The sequence below is a fragment of the Schistocerca piceifrons genome, chromosome 7, assembly GCF_021461385.2.
Source record: "Schistocerca piceifrons isolate TAMUIC-IGC-003096 chromosome 7, iqSchPice1.1, whole genome shotgun sequence".
Lineage (NCBI taxonomy): Eukaryota > Metazoa > Arthropoda > Insecta > Orthoptera > Acrididae > Schistocerca > Schistocerca piceifrons.
The window spans coordinates 271,462,199-271,482,614 of record NC_060144.1 but is presented as its reverse complement, the minus strand read 5'-3'; the positions used below and the strand labels follow the sequence as shown (position 1 = coordinate 271,482,614).

The 20,416-nt window shown below is 40.5% G+C and overlaps 1 protein-coding gene across 2 annotated transcripts in view; it reads left to right on the top strand.

The window, feature by feature from the left end:
• The window catches only part of LOC124804951 (mast/stem cell growth factor receptor kita-like), a 315,287-nt gene that overhangs the window by 203,616 nt on the left and 91,255 nt on the right, over positions 1-20,416 (top strand). For both annotated transcript variants that reach the window (XM_047265338.1, XM_047265337.1), the window contains exons 11-12: positions 6,512-6,612; positions 17,402-17,552. In XM_047265338.1, coding sequence (XP_047121294.1) covers positions 6,512-6,612; positions 17,402-17,552 — 252 coding nt within the window. The remainder of the gene's footprint in view (positions 1-6,511; positions 6,613-17,401; positions 17,553-20,416) is intronic.

The following is a 20,416-nucleotide window of genomic DNA, read 5'->3' as shown; positions in this document are numbered from 1 at the left end:
AGACCTAATGTTTCTTGTGGTGTACTTCCTACCATTAAGATTTCCTTTGATGAAATAGGGGCCTATAATTCTGTTGTCCAGAATCCCACACCATACATTCACTGACCACGGGTTTTGATGTGCAGGTTTCTGCAGCCAACATGGATTTTCAGTTGCAGAATAATGCATGCTCTGCAAATTAACATTTCCATAGTTCGTGAATGAAGCCTAATCAGTAAATAAAATCAAATTTATAAATGTCTCATCCCTCTGAATCTGAAGTTGAGCCCATCGGCAGAATTCAGTGCGACACACACAATCTGTACCAGCTAATGCTTGGTAGAGATGGGTATGGTAAGGGTGATATTTATGATGATGCAGAACATGAACAACACTACTCTGGCTCATGCCAGATTCCCTTGCGATTTGACGCGAACTAACACAAGGATTTTGAACCACAGTGGCAAGAGTACCAATTTCCATTTCCTTGTTAGTAACTTTCCTTTGCCAGATATTTTACCAATGCATTAAAGATCCAGTTGTTCTCAGTTTATCGTACACATATTTAAATGTATGACATGTAGGGTGAGTATGTTGGGAATATCTTTCAGCATATAAGTCTCTAGCTCTCACTGAATTTCGTTTACATTCTCTGTAAATGAGAAGCATAAAGACTTGTTGTTTGATGGAGTACATCATTCACATTCACTTGATTCGATGATACTAGTCTTAATGTTCCCAATAGTGTTGTTTTGTGAAACTGTTGAATGGTGTTTACATGTCAATGACATGTTAAATGGATACGCTATATTCAGTGAATATTTACTATTTCACAATATACGACAGAGAATTGTCAGGGCATGTGCTTTGATAAGTGCCAAAGTGATAAGGAATACCTCTCAATCCATGATATGAAGATTGCAGCACTGCACTGATACCAATGGTCATCACTTCGAACACCCTCTATAAATGGACATTCATGCCACCTTTTTGACCTTTGTTGACCTTCAGAGACTTTACTGTTACACATCATTGGATTCATCATGATAGCTGCTATCAGAAAATGAGTACCAAACTATAGCATCCCATTTAAAAAAACGAACTTGATCTTTATATCTCTGATGGAACCCCACCTAGCAACAAAAAACCAACATCATATTATGGCCCCCGTTGTCCCATGCAACATTTGTCCAACAAAGTTTTCAGCTGCTGTCATACTTTTGGAGTTATTCTAGGTGGCAATAGTTAGTGACTCACCCTGTATAAAAGATACCAACCATTTCCTCCACTGACTCTCCTCAGTTTCAGTGCTTTTACCACATGGCACCCTGCTCTTCACTGTTGATGCCACCTACCTTTACACTAACATTCCTAAAGCCCATGGTCTTACTGCTATTGAGCACTACTGTTCCCATTGCTTGGTGGGTACCAAACCTATGACCTCCTTCCTAGTCACCATGACCAACTATATCCTCACCCACAATTACTTATCCTTTGAAGACACCATCTTCAAACAAATCCACGGTATGGCTACAGACACCCATATGGCACCATCCTATGCCAACCTATTCATAGGTCACCTAGAGGAATCCTCCTTTTTAACCTCCTAGAATCCCACACCTCTCACGTGGTTCAGATTCATACGTTATATCTTAATGATTTGGACGAGGGTGGGGACTCACGATCCACATTCCTCCAGAATCTCGGCACCTTCTCCACAATTTGCTTCACACGGTCCTCCTAAACCCCACCAACCACCTTCTCCAATGTTGACACCCACATCTAAGATGGCTTCAGCAGTACCTCCAGCCAAATCAAGTCTATCAACCAATAGCAATACCTCCACTTCGACAACTACCACCCATTCCCTACCAAGAAGTCCCTCCCATACAGCATAACGTAGCCACCAGTCGCATCTGTTGCAATGAGCAGTCCATCTCAAAATATACTAAGGGACTCACTGGGGCCTTCACAGACTGTAATTACCCTCCCAACCTTGTATAAAAACAGATCTCCTGTGGCTTATCTTTCCAGTCATCGTCCACCTGCCAAAGTCCTAGTGCCTTGCCACAGAGGAGCATTCTGCTTGTGACTCAGTACCACCCAGCTTGCAGCAAAATGAGGAATGTCCTACCCACTAGCCTTTCCACCCCTCTCAAATTGCTATTCCGCTGCCTATTGAACATGCACAATATCCTTGTCAAACCCTACACAACCATGCTCCGTGTCCCTTGCCTCATGGTTCACATCCCTGTAATAGATGTAAGACCTGTCCCATATGTCTTCCCAACACCACCTGTTCCAGTATGGCCACAAGCATCACTTACCCCATCAAAGGCAGGGTTACCTGTGGAACCAGTTACGTGATCTACAAGATAAGCTGCAACCACTGCGCTGCATTCTGTGTGACCATGACAGCCGACAAGCTGTCTCTGGTTCCATGAATGGCCACTGACAAACTATGGCCAAGAAACGGCTGGACCACACAGTTGGTGAGAAAGTTGCCCTGAACAACATTCTTCATTTCGGTGATTTGTTTCACAGTCTGTGCCATATGGATCTTTCCTGCCAACACCAGCTTTTCTGAATTGTGCAAGTGGGAACTCTCCTTGCAGTATATCCAACCTCGTGTGACTACACTGTTGCTGAGAACACTGCCCCACACAACATTCTTCATTTCTGTGACTGCTTCACAGCCTGTACCATCTGGATCCTTCTCATCAACACCAGCTTTTCTGAACTGTGAATATTGGAGCTCTCCTTGCAATATATCTAACATTCCTGTGACCCTGCTGGGATCAACCTTCACTAGTCATTGTCCTTTATCCATCTGTCCCCTTCCCTGTTCCCTTTCCAGCACTACACAGGCCTCTATTCCACCAATTCACACACATTCATTTTACTTCTCTCTTTGTCCACTACCCCCACTCACTCTGCCCTCACCCCTGCCCACTGTCTAACTTCCTGAGTGCACCTAGCTGCCCTATCCTCTCTCCATTCTCATCCCTGTATGCTCCCACAAGCAGCACTTTACCACTCCCCACCCCTACCCTGCTAGTTCTCCACCTCCCCCTTCCCATCCCAGCCTCCTCCTTACTGCAACCATCCAGATTGCTTCTCTGATCATGCGCTGCTGCTTGCAGTGTGGCCTCGGCAGCCAGAGACTGTGGTCATGTGTGTTTCAGTTGTGATTGCATGAGTGTGTATGTTGTCTAATTCTGATGAAGGCTTTTTTGGCTTAAAGCTTACTTGTTTGACAGTCTTTTTGTTGTGCCTATCTGCAAGTCAGAATCTCCACTATATGGTGAGTAGCAACTATCCTTTTCATAATATTGGTCTTTATTCCAACCTGGATTTTCCATTGTTTAATACATTTTTTAATAAGTTAAATTATGTTTAGTGCACATAGTTTCTGTAGTTACATGTTTATATAATATGTAGTTTAGTAGAACTCTCTTCCTCTATCTCATACCTTTCCCAACAATGGACTGTTTTAAATTCACCACACCACATACCACCTCAGAAATCCACTCTGCCAAACAGGTCCACAGTGTGTGGGTTGATAGTATGTGCTTATTAATGAGTTGAATGCTCATATATATATATATATATATATATAAAAAACAAAGATGAGGTGACTTACCGAACAAATGCGCTGGCAGGTCGATAGACACACAAACAAACACAAACATACACACAAAATTCAAGCTTTCGCAACAAACTGTTGCCTCATCAGGAAAGAGGGAAGGAGAGGGGAAGACGAAAGGAAGTGGGTTTTAAAGGAGAGGGTAAGGAGTCATTCCAATCCCGGGAGCGGAAAGACTTACCTTAGGGGGAAAATAGGACAGGTATACACTCGCACACACGCACATATCCATCCACACATACAGACACAAGCAGACATATTTAAAGACTTTAAATATGTCTGCTTGTGTCTGTATGTGTGGATGGATATGTGCGTGTGTGCGAGTGTATACCTGTCCTATTTTCCCCCTAAGGTAAGTCTTTCCGCTCCCGGGATTGGAATGACTCCTTACCCTCTCCTTTAAAACCCACTTCCTTTCGTCTTCCCCTCTCCTTCCCTCTTTCCTGATGAGGCAACAGTTTGTTGCGAAAGCTTGAATTTTGTGTGTATGTTTGTGTTTGTTTGTGTGTCTATCGACCTGCCAGTGCTTTTGTTCGGTAAGTCACCTCATCTTTGTTTTTATATATAATTTTTCCCACGTGGAATGTTTCCTTCCATTATATTGATATATATATATATATATATATATATATATATACATGGCCTTTACAAATGTCTGCTTGTGTCTGTGCATGTGTGGATGGATATGTGTGTGTGTGCGAGTGTATACCTGTCCTTTTTTCCCCCTAAGGTAAGTCTTTCCGCTCCCGGGATTGGAATGACTCCTTACCCTCTCCCTTAAAACCCATATCCTTTTGTCTTTCCTTCTCCTTCCCTCTTTCCTGACGAGGCAACCATTGGTTGCGAAAGCTAGAATTTTGTGTGTATGTTTGTGTTTGTTTGTGTGTCTATCGACCTGCCAGCGCTTTTGTTTGGTAAGTTTCATCATCTTTCTTTTTATATATATATATATATATATATATAAAAAAAAAACAAAGATGAGGTGACTTACCGAACGAAAGCGCTGGCAGGTCGATAGACACACAAACAAACACAAACATACACACAAAATTCAAGCTTTCGCAACAAACTGTTGCCTCATCAGGAAAGAGGGAAGGAGAGGGGAAGACGAAAGGAAGTGGGTTTTAAGGGAGAGGGTAAGGAGTCATTCCAATCCCGGGAGCGGAAAGACTTACCTTAAGGGGAAAAAAGGACAGGTATACACTCGCACACACACACAAATCAATCCCAGGATTGGAATGACTCCTTACCCTCTCCCTTAAAACGCACATCCTTTTGTCTTTCCCTCTCCTTCCCTCTTTCCTGATGAAGCAACCGTTCGTTGCGAAAGCTTGAATTTTGTGTGTATGTTTGTGTTTGTTTGTGTATCTATCGACCTGACAGTGCTTTTGTTTGGTAAGTCTCATCATCTTTGTTTTTAGATATATTTTTCCCACGTGGAATGGTTCCCTCTATGTATGTGTGTGCATGTTAGTGTCAGTGCATGATTGTGCACTGTATGTGTGTACTCTTACAAAATACCTTCCACTTTTGCTGTGTAATGAATTTTATGTATCATAAGGTTGTTGTTGTTGTGGTCTTAAGTCCAAAGACTGGATTCATGCAGCTCCCAAGCTAGTGTATTCTGTGAAAGCTCCTTCATCTCTGCATAACTATTGCAACATACATCCATTAAAAACTGCGTACTAGATCTGAACCATGATCTCCCTTAAAAAATTCTTGTTGCCTCAAGATGTGTCCTATGAACCAATTCCTTTTTGTAGTCATGTTTTCCAATACATTTCTACTTTCCCCTGTTTGATTCAGTGCTTCCTCATAAGTTATTCAGTCCACCCAACTAATCTTCAGCATTACTCTGTAGTACAACATTTGAAAAGCTTCTATTCTCTTCTTATCTGAACTGTTTATTGTAGACATTTCACGTACATATTTAGCTGCACTCCAGACAAAAACCTCTAGAAATAATTTCCTAACATTTACACTTATATTTGATGTTGGTAAATCACTCTTGTTCAGGAATGCTTTTCTTGCTATTGCCAATCTGCGTGTTATATTCTCTTTACTTGGGACATCATCAGGTATTTTGCTACATGAATCTGCATGTTATATTTCCTTTACTTCAGCTATCATCAATTATTTTGCTGCTTGAATAGCAAAACTCATCTACCACTTTAGTGTTTCATTTTCTAATCTAATCCCTTCAGCATTATCTTATTTAACTGGGCTACTTACCATTATATTCTTATTTTACTTTTGTTGCTGTTCATCGTACAACCTCTTTTCAAGACACCATCCTTTCTGTTCAGCTGCTCTTGCAAGTCCTTTGCTGTCTTTGATACAATTACAGTCATCACCAAATCTCAAAGTTTTTGTTTCTTCTCCTTGAACTTTTATTCCCATTCCACATTTCTCCTTGGTTTCCATCACAACTAGCTCTATGTATAGTTTGAAAAACTTTGGGGGAGGCTATGAACCTGCCTCACTCCATTAAGCAAACTCATAAGGTATGTCATAGGGTCAGTATTACCTCATGTGTTCTTACCTATCTCTAGACCCAACCTGACCGTCCTTGAGGTTTTTTCTCTATCTATTTTTCCATTCTTCTGTAAATAATTCATGTCAGCTCTTTGCACTCATGAATTATTGAACTGGTAGTGTGGCAAAATTCACACCAATCAGCAGATGCCCCATGTCATTAAATATTGTCAGCATGGTAAATGATTTGTGCAGTTGTGTTGCTAGCTAATGTACTGTATTTTTAAGATGATTGTACATTCTTCTTCAGAAAGAATAGTTCTGAGTTGCTCATAATTATATGTATAGTTTACTGATTTTTGCTGCCATCTTATCTTGTTTATTTGACAAATCTGTGCTGGTTTGTTTCAGGTGTTACAAATGCTGAAGCTCTTACAGCTGGTGTGGTGTGTGCTGCGTTTGTACTTATTAGCATTGTAGCTGTCCTAGCATTTAAACTGATAAAAGAGAAGGTAAGTACACATCCCAAGTTGATATTAAAAATTTCTAAGCAAAGGAGTTGGGAGAGGTTATGCAATTACAACAAACATGAAACAATTTTCCACATTCCATATGTTATGTTCTTTAGTTTAACAACACAGTTTTGGGTTTTGCTGGAAGTGACAATTTGTAAGTGACCGTTCACTTTAATTAAGTGCACGGTGATAATCTTACGAATACAAAATATTGGACTGAACTTGTAGGGTAGTTGTTGGTTCATGTGTATGCTACTACAGTTAATGTCCAGTCAATGTTGTGTGCTGTTTGTGATGGGATGGATGTATGTGCCTTGAACAGATTGTATTGTTGTTGTTATTATTATGGCTTTTAGTCTGCAGACTGGATTGAGGCAGCTCACGCTGCTAGTGTACTCATATCCTCTACACGCTTCTACATCTCTACATAATTACTACAACCTACAACCATGTGAACCTTCTTATTATATTTCAGCTTTGATCTCCTTCTGCAAACTCCCCCCCCCCCCCCCCCCACTTCACTACAATATCCATTGACAATTCCTTGATGCTTCTGGATGAGTCCTATCAACTGATACCTTCTTTTAGTCAAGCTGTGCCATAATTTTCTTTTTTCCTCAGTCTTGTTCAGTACTTATCCATCTAATCTTTAGCATTATTATGTAGTATGTCATTTCAAAAACCTCTATTCTTTTCTTCTCTGAACTGCTTATTGTCCACATTTTACTTCCATACAAGGCTGCACTTCAGATATGTTTCTAGAGAACCCTTCTTAACACCTAAGCTGATATTAGATGTTAACAAATTCCTCTTTCTCAGAAATGTTTTACTTACTATTGGTAGTCCGCCATTTATATCCTGACTACTTAGCTATCATCAGTAATTTACTGCTCAAATAGCAAAACTCATCTACTTCTTTTAGTTTCTTGATTCCTAACACACAATTCTCTCACCATCACACAGTTTAATTCAGTTACATGCATTTTCCCCTTTTTACTTCTGTTAGTCTTCATCTGATAATCTCTTTTCAACACATGATCTATTCTTTTAAGCTGTTCATCCAAATCCTTTGCTGTCCCTGACAAAATTACAGTGTTATTGGCAAATTTTAAAATTTTTATTTTGTCTCCATGAGATATAATCCCCTTTCCAAATCTCTCTTTGTTTCCTTTATCGCTTGCTCTATTTACAGATTAAGTAACGCTAGGGATAGGCTACAAATTTGTTGCACTTTTGTCTCAGCTACAGCTTCCTTTTCATGTCCTTCAACTCATACTACTGCAGTCTGGTTTCTGTACAAGTTTTAAATAACCTTTTATGCCCTGTATTTTATCCCTGTTACCTTCAGAATTTCATATAGTGTAGTCCAGTCTACATTGTCTAAAGTTTTCTCTATACCTACAAATCCTGTAATTGTAGGTTTGCTTTTCTTCAGCCTATCTTCTGGGATAACTGTTAAGGGCAGTATTGCCTCATACAACCCTACATTTCTCCAGAACTGAAACTGATCTTTCCTGAGGTCAGCTTCTACCAGTTTTTTCCATTCTTCTACAAATATTTTGCAACAATGACTTATTAAACAGATGGTTCAGTAGCATCCACACTTGTCGGGACCTGCTATTGGATTTAAACTTTCTTTTTGAAGACTGAGGGTATTTCATCTGTTTCATATGTCTTGCACACCAGGTGGAGTAGTTTTGCCATGGGTGGCTTTCCCATGGGTGGCTTTCCCACAGAACTCAATAATTCTGAGGGAATGTTATCTATTCCAGTATCCTTGTTTCCTCTTAGGTCTTTCAGTGTGTTGTCAGATTCTTCTCGCAGTATCATGTCTCCCATCGGATCTTCATCTACTTCTTCTTCTCTTGCTATAATATTGTCCTCAAGCCTGTTCCCTTATATAAATGCTCCATGTATTATTTTCACCTTTCAGCTTTCCCTTCTTTGCTTAGTACTGGCTTGCCATCTGAGTTCTTGATATCCATACAGCTGCTTCTCTTTCCTTCAAAGGTCTAATTAATTTTCCTGTGGATAACATTTATCTCTCTCCCATTTTTGCGTGCTTTTAAAGCCTTCCAGTTTCGCTCTACCCATTCCTACTTAGCCATTTTATATTTTCTGTCAATCTCATAATGTCTACATCTGTATTCTCTTGTGCCTGTTTATTTGTTGCATTTCTATATTTTCTCATTTTGTCAGTTGAATTCAGTATCTCCCATGTTATATCTCTATGTTATACCTATCTTTTGAAAATATTACAATCTAGTCAGCCACTATATATTTTAAAATTTTGAAAAAATATTTATTGTTTTTATTTAATGTTTCTACCACATTCCATAAATGTTTTAAATTTTTTAATTGAACTTAACCAAACAGTTTGTCATAGTAGTAGATGTCACTTTTCACAGTGAATGTCATATCATGTTCAGGACCTTACTTGCACATCAGTATCTCTTTAAAAAGTATGTTGTGATTAAAAGTCAACAATAATTACTGAAACTTGCATTTTTTAAATATTTTGTGGTGCTCATAAAGTAACCCCCAGCTTAGTAGTACATGCTATTGAAAATGCTTTGACATTGCTTAAAAATGCATTGATATTGCTAAGAGTGTGCTAAAAGATATTTTCAGATTCTGGACCCTACTCACAAATCAGTACGCCCCATACCCATTAATGCACGTCGTGGAAAATGTAGTGGTATTGCTAGGGTAAAGCCATACAGTAGAGCTACATGCTCTCGAGGGCAAAAAATATAACAGCTGTAGTTTCCCGTTTCTTTCAGTTGTTCTCAGTACCAGCATAGTGAGGCCATGTTGGCTAATGTTACAAGGCCATGTCAGTCAGTAATCCAGATGGTTGCCCTGAAGCTATGAAAAATGCTGCTGCTCCTCTACAGGAACCATAGATTGGTCTGGCATCTGCACTATACCCCTACGTTGTGGTTGTATGTTCAGTATGGCTATCAGTATCACAGAGGCACACAAGCAACCCCATCTCTCCAAGATCCTTGGTTCAAGGATCCATGGTTCAGGGGGCGTCAACATTCTGTATAAAGAAGGTTTATAAGTGACCTGATCTCCTGGATAAAAGCCTTGTGGTAAACAGTTAAGATTGCCCACACCAGCAAACCTAACATGTGTAATATGAAGAATGAATTAAAGACAGAAGGTTATTCTGAGAGTCTTGGAAGAAATTCTATCAGTGTCAATAACTACTTATAATTGACTTAAGGAAGTCACACATTGAATTTTATGGCTGGTTTGTAAATGCTAGTGCATTATGGACTTATATAATTAAGGGAATACTTTAACCTTATTTTGATTGGTGTGATTTGGTTTTAGCTTATCTATAATGGACAAAGAGATTTGCTTACACATTGCTTCTCAGGATAGTTACATGAGGCAACAGTACTCCCCATACTACTCATAAGTTTAGTGAAAGAGACTTCATTCAAGCATACCAGTCCCCCCATGAGATCTGCAACAGATAAGAAGGTAACAAATAATGTGGAGGTGTGTGGTAGTAATCAAAACAAAGATTCTGCTGGTAGCTGGTAGAATTAAGTTGGGCATGTGGAGGTGATTGTGAAGTAGATAATTGTCGTTAAGATAGATAGGCCACATCTGTGGTCTAGTGCTTCAGTCTGTGCCAAACAGCCATTGTTTTCAGATGTGAGTTTGGGTTAGATACACAAACAAAGCTGCCTGTTTTGTTTATCCCAAAAAGAAGGTATGTGGTTTCCACTATGAAGTTGTGATATTGAATATGAATATAAAGGGCTATATACTGTATTTTACAGACTGTAGGATGCACTTTTTTCTTTGAAAAATTGCTTCCAGAATTCAGGTGCATCTTATACTCAGAATTAATTTAAAAATGTCCAGTATTTGATTTAAAATTCCTGCAAGTCTTAAAAATGGCCATATATTCAATGCCGCAGGAAATGTATCCCTTCCTGACAACATCAGATTCAACTGGCAGCAGCAGTGTTCCAATGCAACTAACATAGTTGCAGGGCAGGGATTCACAAGCTTGCTAACACAGTCTCCCTCCCACTCCACCATCACCCAGAACACTGTCTGGCCTATGATGCATCACTGCAGTCTACAGTGCCAGTCAACTAGAATGGAAACTGATTTGTGCTTTTGGTAACAGTACGGTATTTTTGTTAGTAGCTAGTTTCACAGAGGAAAATAAATAAATAAATAAAAGGTATTCACGTGATGTGGTCTATACATTTGAAAGTAATAGCATATGCAGAAGAACTTGGAAACAGAGCAGCTGAGTGGCATTTCGGTCCTCAACCAACAGAAAATACCAATCATGATTGATGGGCTAGTAAAGAAGAACTGAAAAAAATTAGGAAGACTGAATGTGCAAACTGAGTACTGAATGCAAAATGGTCAAAATTAGAAGACAATGTATTGAAATGAATTCAAGGAAACCATCAGAATGTCATTGGAATTAATACAAAAATGATTCAAATACACACTCGTAAGTTAGCACTGCAGTGTAGCTTAACAGGCTTATAAGGTGTAGATGATTGATGCTACAGTTTTATGAAGCATTGTGGGCTTAGCATTTGAACCAAATCCAAAGTATCTCAGAAAATGTGACAAAAATATGAAGAGAAAATATTATCTTTCAATTATTTATTATTCAACATCAAAAGAAAACCAGTGCACAAACAAGCCAAATAGCGAATATAGATGACATTCCTCTGGCATTTGATGTGCTGAGTAGCCGAACTATTGCCATGATAAGTGCTAAAAGTGTAACTACAAAAATAAGTGGACATGAGGAAATGCACTACACTGTAGGCCTTTCATGTTGTGCTTACTGTACTAAACTTAATCCAGTGATGATTTTCAAGCATAAAACAATTCCAAAACCTTTTGAAACCACCAAGTGTTGCGGTTCACATATAAACAAGGATGAGATGGATGAGGCTGGTAGGAAATTATGGATTAACAGAGTGTGGAAGAGATGGAAAGGTGCTTTATTGAAGAAGAGTTCTTTTCTTGTGCTAGGTCAGTTTAGTAGTAATTTGAAAAATTCTGTGAATGAGAATTTGAGACAGGGAAATACAGAGCTTGCTGTTATTCTGGGAGGATTTGCTTCACAACTGCAACCACTTGATGTCTCATTAAATAAGCCATTTAAAGTGTGTATGAGAGAGAGGAATGGAACAAATGGATGATGGATGGAACCCAACATGAAATCACGCTGAAGGGAGCTTTAAAATGAGCTAGAATCATATAAGTGTGGCAGTGGATAAAAACAGTCATGCTCTAGAGAGAGAGAAAGCATTACTGTTGACTCATTCAAGAAGTGCGCACATATAACACTCATGATGGCAGTGAAGACCACCTTATATATGAAGAGGACAATGCTGACTATGAAGAGGAAGAAGAAGAAGAGGAAGAAGAAGAAGAAGAAAGTTCAAATAACAATTTTCAGGGATTGTAAAGGTCAGTTTGGCTTTATAAACTAAGATTTCTTTTTAGTCTTGCTTTGTACTCTAATAATAAAAATTATAAAAAATATTATTTTTTTAAAAATTGCTTGAAAATTAAGGTGCATATTATATCCCATAGCATCTTATAGTCCTTAGGATATGGTAAAACACAGAGTACTCTGAAATGCATGTTTATAGAAAATGTACTGAACCAAAATCTTTTTTGATACAAAGCAGTTCATCTTTTAGATGACTATATTGTGAAATTCAATGTGACCTCTTTTTTTTTTGGGGTGGGGGTGGGGGTGGGGGGGGGGGGTGTAGAGGGTTATATATCAAACAGGAAGTCAGAACAAATTTATCAATTGGAGCTGAGTTCGTACATCAAAACAAAAATAGTAGTCATGTAATAATCACCACTATAGAATTAAAGAATTTGAATGTCAAAATTTTGTAACTGCACTGGAACCAGTGTGCGATTTGCAGGGGGGGATGGGGGGGATTTCCCCCCCTCTGCATAAGACCATCCCCTCCTCTGGTTTTAGTTTATGCATCCCAACTTGGGATGTTTATTTCCCACGCACTGGAGTAAAACTTTACATATAATTTAAATTTGTGGAACCAAACACTGAAAGTTTTTATTAAGTCTTACTATTAATACTATTAATATGTTTCAGTTTTCTATCATCGGAATAAGTACAACTTTTCGCAAATGTGCCTCTACTTTTTGAATTCTCCTCGTATATCTGTACCCGTATGTAGATGATTTTGTAAATAAGCTTTACCTATAATGTACTTTTAAAGATATAACAAGGGATGGCTTTTCTGATAGTGCATACGTGTCAATACTGAGTTTTGGCATTAACATCTATTTATAAATAGCTGTTTAACCATGCGTAACACCACGGTCCAAGCTAGTAACATATATAATTCTACTAACCCCCCAAGACATCCCCCCCCCCCCCCCCCACTGGTAAAAGCACAAATCGCACCCTGACTGGAACAATATAAATAAGTTATTGATAGTGTAGTCTTAAATTATGGGACAGCTATAGAGAGCAAATGCAAGAAATTGGCAGGTAGTGTCTGATACAAGGTAGACAGTGGGACAAGAAAAATAAAATTTTTATTAGAGGACAAAATGCTACTCAACATATAGAGGAGATGTTGAGTTGCAGAAAGGCACAACAAATGAGTGCTAAAGATGTGAGCTTTTGGCCAAAAGACCTCCTTCTAAAGTAGACTACTAACACACATTCATGCAAGCACAACCCACACACACATGACCACAGCCTCTAACCCCTGGGACTGGACTGCGAGCAACTGCGCGTAATGAAAGAAGCAGTCTGGATGTTGAGGGGTAAGGAGGAGGCTGGGGCAGGCAGGGGGAGGGATAGCAGTGTAGAGGCAAGGATTGTAAATTGTTGCTTGTAAGGGCATGCAGGGACCTGGTGTGGAGGACAGGGTAGGGCAGCTAGGTGCAGTTGGGACAGAGGGTGGGGGAGGGGGGGGGGGTGGAAGGATAGAAGTAGAGGAGGGAAAAAGTGAATGCAGTTGCATTAGTGGCAGCTGTGTAGTCTGGAGTGGGAGCAGGTAAGGTGATAGGTGGGTGGTGGAAAGGGACTAACAGAGGTTTAGGCCAGGGGAGTTATGTGAATGTAGGATACGTTGAAAGTAAACAAGTAACCTTCTGGCCCAAAAGCCGAATTAGAAACATACATACATGTGTGTGTATGTTGTCTAATTCAGAAGAAGGCCTTTTGGCAAAAGCTTACTTGTTTAGCAGTCTTTTTGTTGTGTGTCTGCAACTCAACACCTCTGTTATACAGTGGGCAACAATCTATCCTTTTCATAATATTGCCATTACTAAGCATTTTTCATTGCTGGGTAAGTTGCAGGGAGAGTTCCCCATTGTGCATTTCGAAAAAGGTGGTGATGTAGGAAAGATCCAGATGGCACAAGCTGTGAGCAGTCATTGAAGTGAAGAATATTGTGTAGAGCAACATACTCAGCAACTGGGTGGTCCAGCTGTCTCTTGACCATAGCTTGTCAATGGCCATTCATGCAGACAAACACCATGTTGGTTGTCCTGCCCATGTAGAATGATGCATAGTAATTAGAGCTCAGCATGTAGATCAGCATTCAAAGATAGCACTACCTTTGATAGGACATGTGATGCTTGTGATGGGACTGGAATAGGTTGGTGGGAGGATGTATGGAACAGGTGTTCCATTTAGATTTGTTAAAGGGATATGAGCCATAAGGCAAGAGGTTGGGAGCAGAGTGGGGAAGGGATGGATGAGGATATTCTGTAAGTTCTTTGGGCAGTGGATACCACAGTGGCTGGGATGGGAGGTATAGTGGGTAGGAGATTCTTCATTTCAGGGCACAACGAGAGGTTGTTGAAACTCTGGTGGAGAATGTGATTCAGCTGCTCCAGTCCTGGCTGCTACTGGGTCATGATGGGCATAGTTCTTTGTGGCTGTTGGTGGGACTCGGTGAAGGTGGTACACGAGTGGAGAGACAGGGCAAGGAAGATCTATTTCTGTACAAAGTTCGGAAGGTAATTTCAATCTATGAAGGTCTCCATGAGACCCTTGGTATATTTTGAGAGGGACTGCTTATCACTACAGATGCAATGGCCACATGTGTCTAGACTGTATGGAAGGGACTTCTTGGTACAAAATGGGTGGTGCAGTTGGGACAGATGGAGTGGGAGGGGGGGGGGGGGGGGGGAAAGATAGACTTGGAGGAGGGGTTCTGGGATGGGCCTAAGGAGTTGAGGAGAGACTGGTGGTTCGTGGGTTTGATATGGACAGAGGTACAGGCGTAGCCATCTATGAGACGAGGACCAAGTGAAGTGATAGAGGAGAAGGTGTTCAGTTCTGGAGGAATGTGGACAGGGTGGCTTCACCCTCAGTTCAGCAATGAATCTGAACTAGGCAAGAGACTTGGGATCCTGGGTGGTTAGAAAGAATTCCTCTAAATGGCCCATGAATAAGTGGGAATAGTATGGACCCATGCTGGTGCCCATTGCTGAACCACAGATTTGTTTGTAGATGATGCCTTCAAAGGTAATGTAATTTTGAGTGAGGATATAGTTGGTTGTGGTGACGTTGAAGGAGGTTGTAGATTTGGGATCATAGGGCAATGGGCAAATTAGTGTTAAATAGTGGCAAGGCCTTGGGCATTAGGGATGTTAGCATAAAAGGAGGTGGCATCATCAGTGACAAGCAGGGTGTTGTGGCAAGGGATCAAGAACTATGGAGAGTCAGTGGAGGAAATGGTTGGTGTCTATTATATAAGAGGGTAGGTTACAGGAAATTGGTCTATGAGAACAGAGATTCTCTCACTGGGAGCACAGTAATTATCCGCAATGGGTCATCCTGAGTGGTTGGTGTTGTGGACATGAGGAGGCATGCAGGAGGTAGGTATGTGGAGTGTGGTAGGGGTGGGGAGAGAGATAGACTTGGAGGAGAGGTTCTGGGATGGGCCTAAGGAGTTGAGGAGAGACTGGAAATTCTGTTAGATTTCTGGAATGGGGTCACTGTGGCAGGGTTTGTAGGTGGATAAATTTGGCAGAATCCTTCTGCTAGTTATCCCTGTAGTTTGAAACCACAGTGGTGGAGCCTTTGTTGGTAAGCTGGATTATAAGGTGCACAAAAATCGCCTGCACTTTATCTCTCCATTGACCCAACCAACTCCCAGATCCCATGGTCTGGCCACAAAGGAGCATTACCCTCATGACTCAGTATCACTCAGGACTGGAGCAAATTAATCACATTCTGCACCGGTGTTTTGACTATCTTTTGTCATGCCTTGAAATGAGGAATATCCTACCTACAATCCTTCCTACCCCTCCCACATTAGTATTCTGCTGCCTACTGAACCTACATAATATCCTAGTCCATCAGTACTTCAGTACTACTCCCAACACCTTCCATCATTGCTGTTATCACTGTAACAGACGTAAATGGAAGACTTGTCCCATACATCCTCCTTTCACCTCCTACTCCAATACAGTCACAAGAAACACCTATCACATCAAAAGCAGAGCTGTCTGTGAAAGCTGTCACATGACCCACAAACTAATCTGCAACCACTGTGATCTGTTTTATGTGGACATGATGACCAACAAACTGCCTGTCTGCATGAGTATGGCCACTGGCAGATTGTGGCCAAGAAACAACTGGACCACCCAGTTGGTGAGCACCCGCCCTACACAATGTTCTCCATTTCAAGGATTGCTTCACAGCCTGTGCCATCTGGGTCCTTCTTAACAACACAAGCTTTTATGAATTGTGCTGGTGGGATCTCTCTCTGCAGTATATCCTGGACTCGACCTTTGTTAGTCCCTGTCCTTTACCCATCCGCCCTTACCCTACTCCCACTCCAGCACTACTCAGGTGCCACTAATGCAAACATAGTCTCTTATCCCTTCCTTTACTTCTCTCCTTACTTCCCCCCGCCCCCACCTGCCCCTCCCCCCATACCCCTGTTTGACATCTTGACTTCAGCTAGCTGCCCTAACCAGGTCTTACCATGTCCCTGCATGCCACTAAAAGGAGCTTACCGTCCCCATCCCTTTGCTGCTTCATAGCCTGTGCCATATAGATCCTTCCCACCAACACCAGCTTTTCTGAATTTCACAGGTGAGAACTCTCCCTGCAGTGTATCCTACATTCCCATAACCCTCCTGGCCTCGACCTTCATTAGTCATTGTCCTCACCCATCCAGCCCCTTCCATGTTCCCATTCCAGCACTACACAGCCCCCATTCCACAATTGCTCCCAGTCCTTTTACTTCTCTCCTTTTCCTAGCTGCCCCACCCTCTCTCCACCTTGTCCCTGCACACTCCCCAGCAGCACTTCACTGTCCCCCACCCCTACCCTACTATCCCTCCTCCTCCCCACCCCAGTCTCCTCCTTACCCTTATGCAGTTGCCACTCCCATCTTGCACTGCTGCAGCTGCTCGCATTGTGGCTTCAGCTGCCAGAGACTGCAGTCATGTGCCAGAGACTGCAGTCATGTGTGAGTAGCAACTTTCCTTTTCATAATATTGTTAATTCATGTCTGTCATTTATGGTGCAGTTGATTCTGATGTTAACAGCTGCTTAGTGACATGTTTCATTTGTTACAAATATTGTATTACTTGTTTGTTTTCCATTTATTAAAAAGTTACATTATATTATAGACAGTTTCTTGCCTCAGCTGAATAACTTTTACGGGTTTTCTGCAGTAGTGGTTGTCGTTTTTTATTTTTCTTCATTTTTAAGCAGGCATATAGCACCTCAAAGATCATACCAGAAACTTTATTTGTGTTTCAGAAACTACGAAAAAAATTAAGTGAAATTGGCCTTGAAAATTTTGTGGAAGGAGCACCAGAAAGTATGAATCCAAATCTTCCTCTGGATGAACAGGCAGAGTTACTGCCATACAATAAAATTTGGGAGTTCCCCCGTGAAAAATTAAAATTTGGTAAGTTTGTACCCGAAAGAAGCAGTAGGAAAGAATTAATAAAGAAAATTAGAAATTAAGATATCTATATAGGTTGATATTCTTTTACATTTCTTGATGCTGTCTGTTGTAATGGCCAGCAGATGGAAAAAAATATTTTCCATTGACTTCATTTTTTTTTTAATTTTTATTTTTTTTTGTTGCTCTTGAGTATCCAATGGTGTAGCATGATAGCTAAAATGCCTAAACATGTATGTGAGAGAATTTATAAACTTGGAATTTATAAACATAGTAATGAAGATCAAACAATGTATTTTTGCAGGTCAGTATTCTGCCCACTCTATAACTTTCTCTACATGTTCCATTCACAAATGTATTTAGCATTATCAAAGGCACTCTTTCAGCTGACTAATCAGATTGTATTTTTCACATTCTCTTCCTGTGTATCAAGTCATGCAAACTATGATTATGATGATATTAATCAAACAAACACTATTTTTGCCTTATTTAACAAATTTTATTATGGTTACAGCACAACTTAGGTTTCAGATTACAAGTCCATTTTCAGGTACATAATTGACTTCAAAGATGATAAAGCAAAGATAAACATGATGATAAGATAAAGGTAAACATCTCAACTTCTTAATGTATTGATCCTTGGCTCAATGTAAAATTGCTTCAATGACCATTTTTTTTGACCAGTTACATATGGAATTACACAATTTTGCAGTTACAGTAACATGACAAAAATAACCAGGAATAGAATTTTGCATTAGCCTAGAACTTGAAGTTTTACTTCTATCCAGGAATTGTGATCTCCAGAATGAGATTTTCACTCTGCAGCGAAGTGTGCGCTGATATGAAACTTCCTGGCAGATTAAAACTGTGTGCCCGACCGAGACTCGAACTCAGGACCTTTGCCTTTCGCGGGCAAGTCCTCTACCATCTGAGCTACTGAACCATGACTCACGCTCGGTCCTCACAGCTTTACTTCTGCCAGTATCTCGTCTCCTACCTTCCAAAGTTTACAGAAGCTCTCCTGCGAACCTTGCAGAACTAGCAATCCTGAAAGAAAGGATACTGTGGAGACATGGCTTAGCCACAGGCTGGGGGATGTTTCCAGAATGAGATTTTCACTCTGCAGCAAAGTGTGCACTGATATGAAACTTCCTGGCAGATTAAAACTGTGTGCCTGACCGAGACTCGAACTCGGGACCTTTGCCTTTCGCGAGCAAGTGCTCTGCCATCTCCTCGCAGGAGAGCTTCTGTAAAGTTTGGAAGGTAGGAGGCGAGATACTGGCAGAAGTAAAGCTGTGAAGACTGGGCGTGAGTCATGCTTCGGTAGCTCAGATGGTAGAACACTTGCCCGCGAAAGGCAAAGGTCCCGAGTTCGAGTCTCGGTCGGGCACACAGTTTTAATCTGCCAGGAAGTTTCATATCAGCGCACATTCCGCTGCAGAGTGAAAATCTCATTGTGGAAACACCCCCAGGCTGTGGCTAAGCCATGTCTCCACAGTATCCTTTCTTTCAGGAGTGCTAGTTCTGCAAGGTTTGCAGGAGAGCTTCTGTAAAGTTTGGAAGGTAGGATAGGAGATACTGGCAGAAGTAAAGCTGTGAGGACCGGGCGTGAGTCGTGCTTCGGTAGCTCAGATGGTAGAGCACTTGCCCGCGAAAGGCTATTGTGATCTCGTCTTAAAAAGGTCAATAATGAAATTGTGTTTGCTTGGTTTAATAGTAGGTGTGGGCTATACATATATGGTTTCGAATTTCTTACTGACTGTGTTTTGTCCCCTTTTCCTTTATGTGTGAGACTTCTACATCTATTTTTATCTGTGGTTTTTGTTAAGGCAATGTTCTGCAAAGGCTGAATCAGGCTTTATTTTAAAAGCATCTTTTGTGGTCACTGTAACGATATGGCTTTTCATACATTTTTGTGTGCTAGGATTGTGAACAGTTCTCATGATCTAACATATTACTATGACTGGTATGAAATTATGATCATTTCTCATATTTTTTTGTTTCCTGTGACTCTGTATTACCATATGAAGTTGCTAATAATTTTGTGTCCACTTCACTATCTCCATGAGATTGGGGGCTTAAATTAATTTTAAAAAAGTTCAAAACTGTTAATCCAAACTGCAATACAGGTACCAACTACTTGGCTGGCTTCCTTCATCATGGAAGAAATCAGACTAGCTCTTCATAAAATGAAATTAAGGAAAGCCCGGTGGAATAGAATAGAATAGAATAGAATAGAATAGAATAGAATAATTTTATTGTCGGTAGGCCATTAAAGCAATAGACAAAGTCATCCATACAATACAATACAATTCATGTTGCAATAGAACAATAGGTTTGTTATTACAGTGAAATATTACAATTGATGAAATCCTACAAAGTCATACTTGTTGTTGTTGTTGTTGTGGTCTTCAGTCCTGAGACTGGTTTGATGCAGCTCTCCATGCTACTCTATCCTGTGCAAGCTTTTTCATCTCCCAGTACCTACTGCAACCTACATCCTTCCGAATCTGCTTAGTGTATTCATCTCTTGGTCTCCCTCTACGATTTTTACCCTCCACGCTGCCCTCCAATACTAAATTGGTGATCCCTTGATGCCTCAGAACATGTCCTACCAACCGATCCCTTCTTCTGGTCAAGTTGTGCCACAAACTTCTCTTCTCCCCAATCCTATTCAATACTTCCTCATTAGTTATGTGATCTACCCATCTAATCTTCAGCATTCTTCTGTAGCACCACATTTCGAAAGATCCATTCTCTTCTTGTCCAAACTATTTATCGTCCATGTTTCACTTCCATACATGGCTACACTCCATACAAATACTTTCAGAAATGACTTCCTGACACTTAAATCTATACTTGATGTT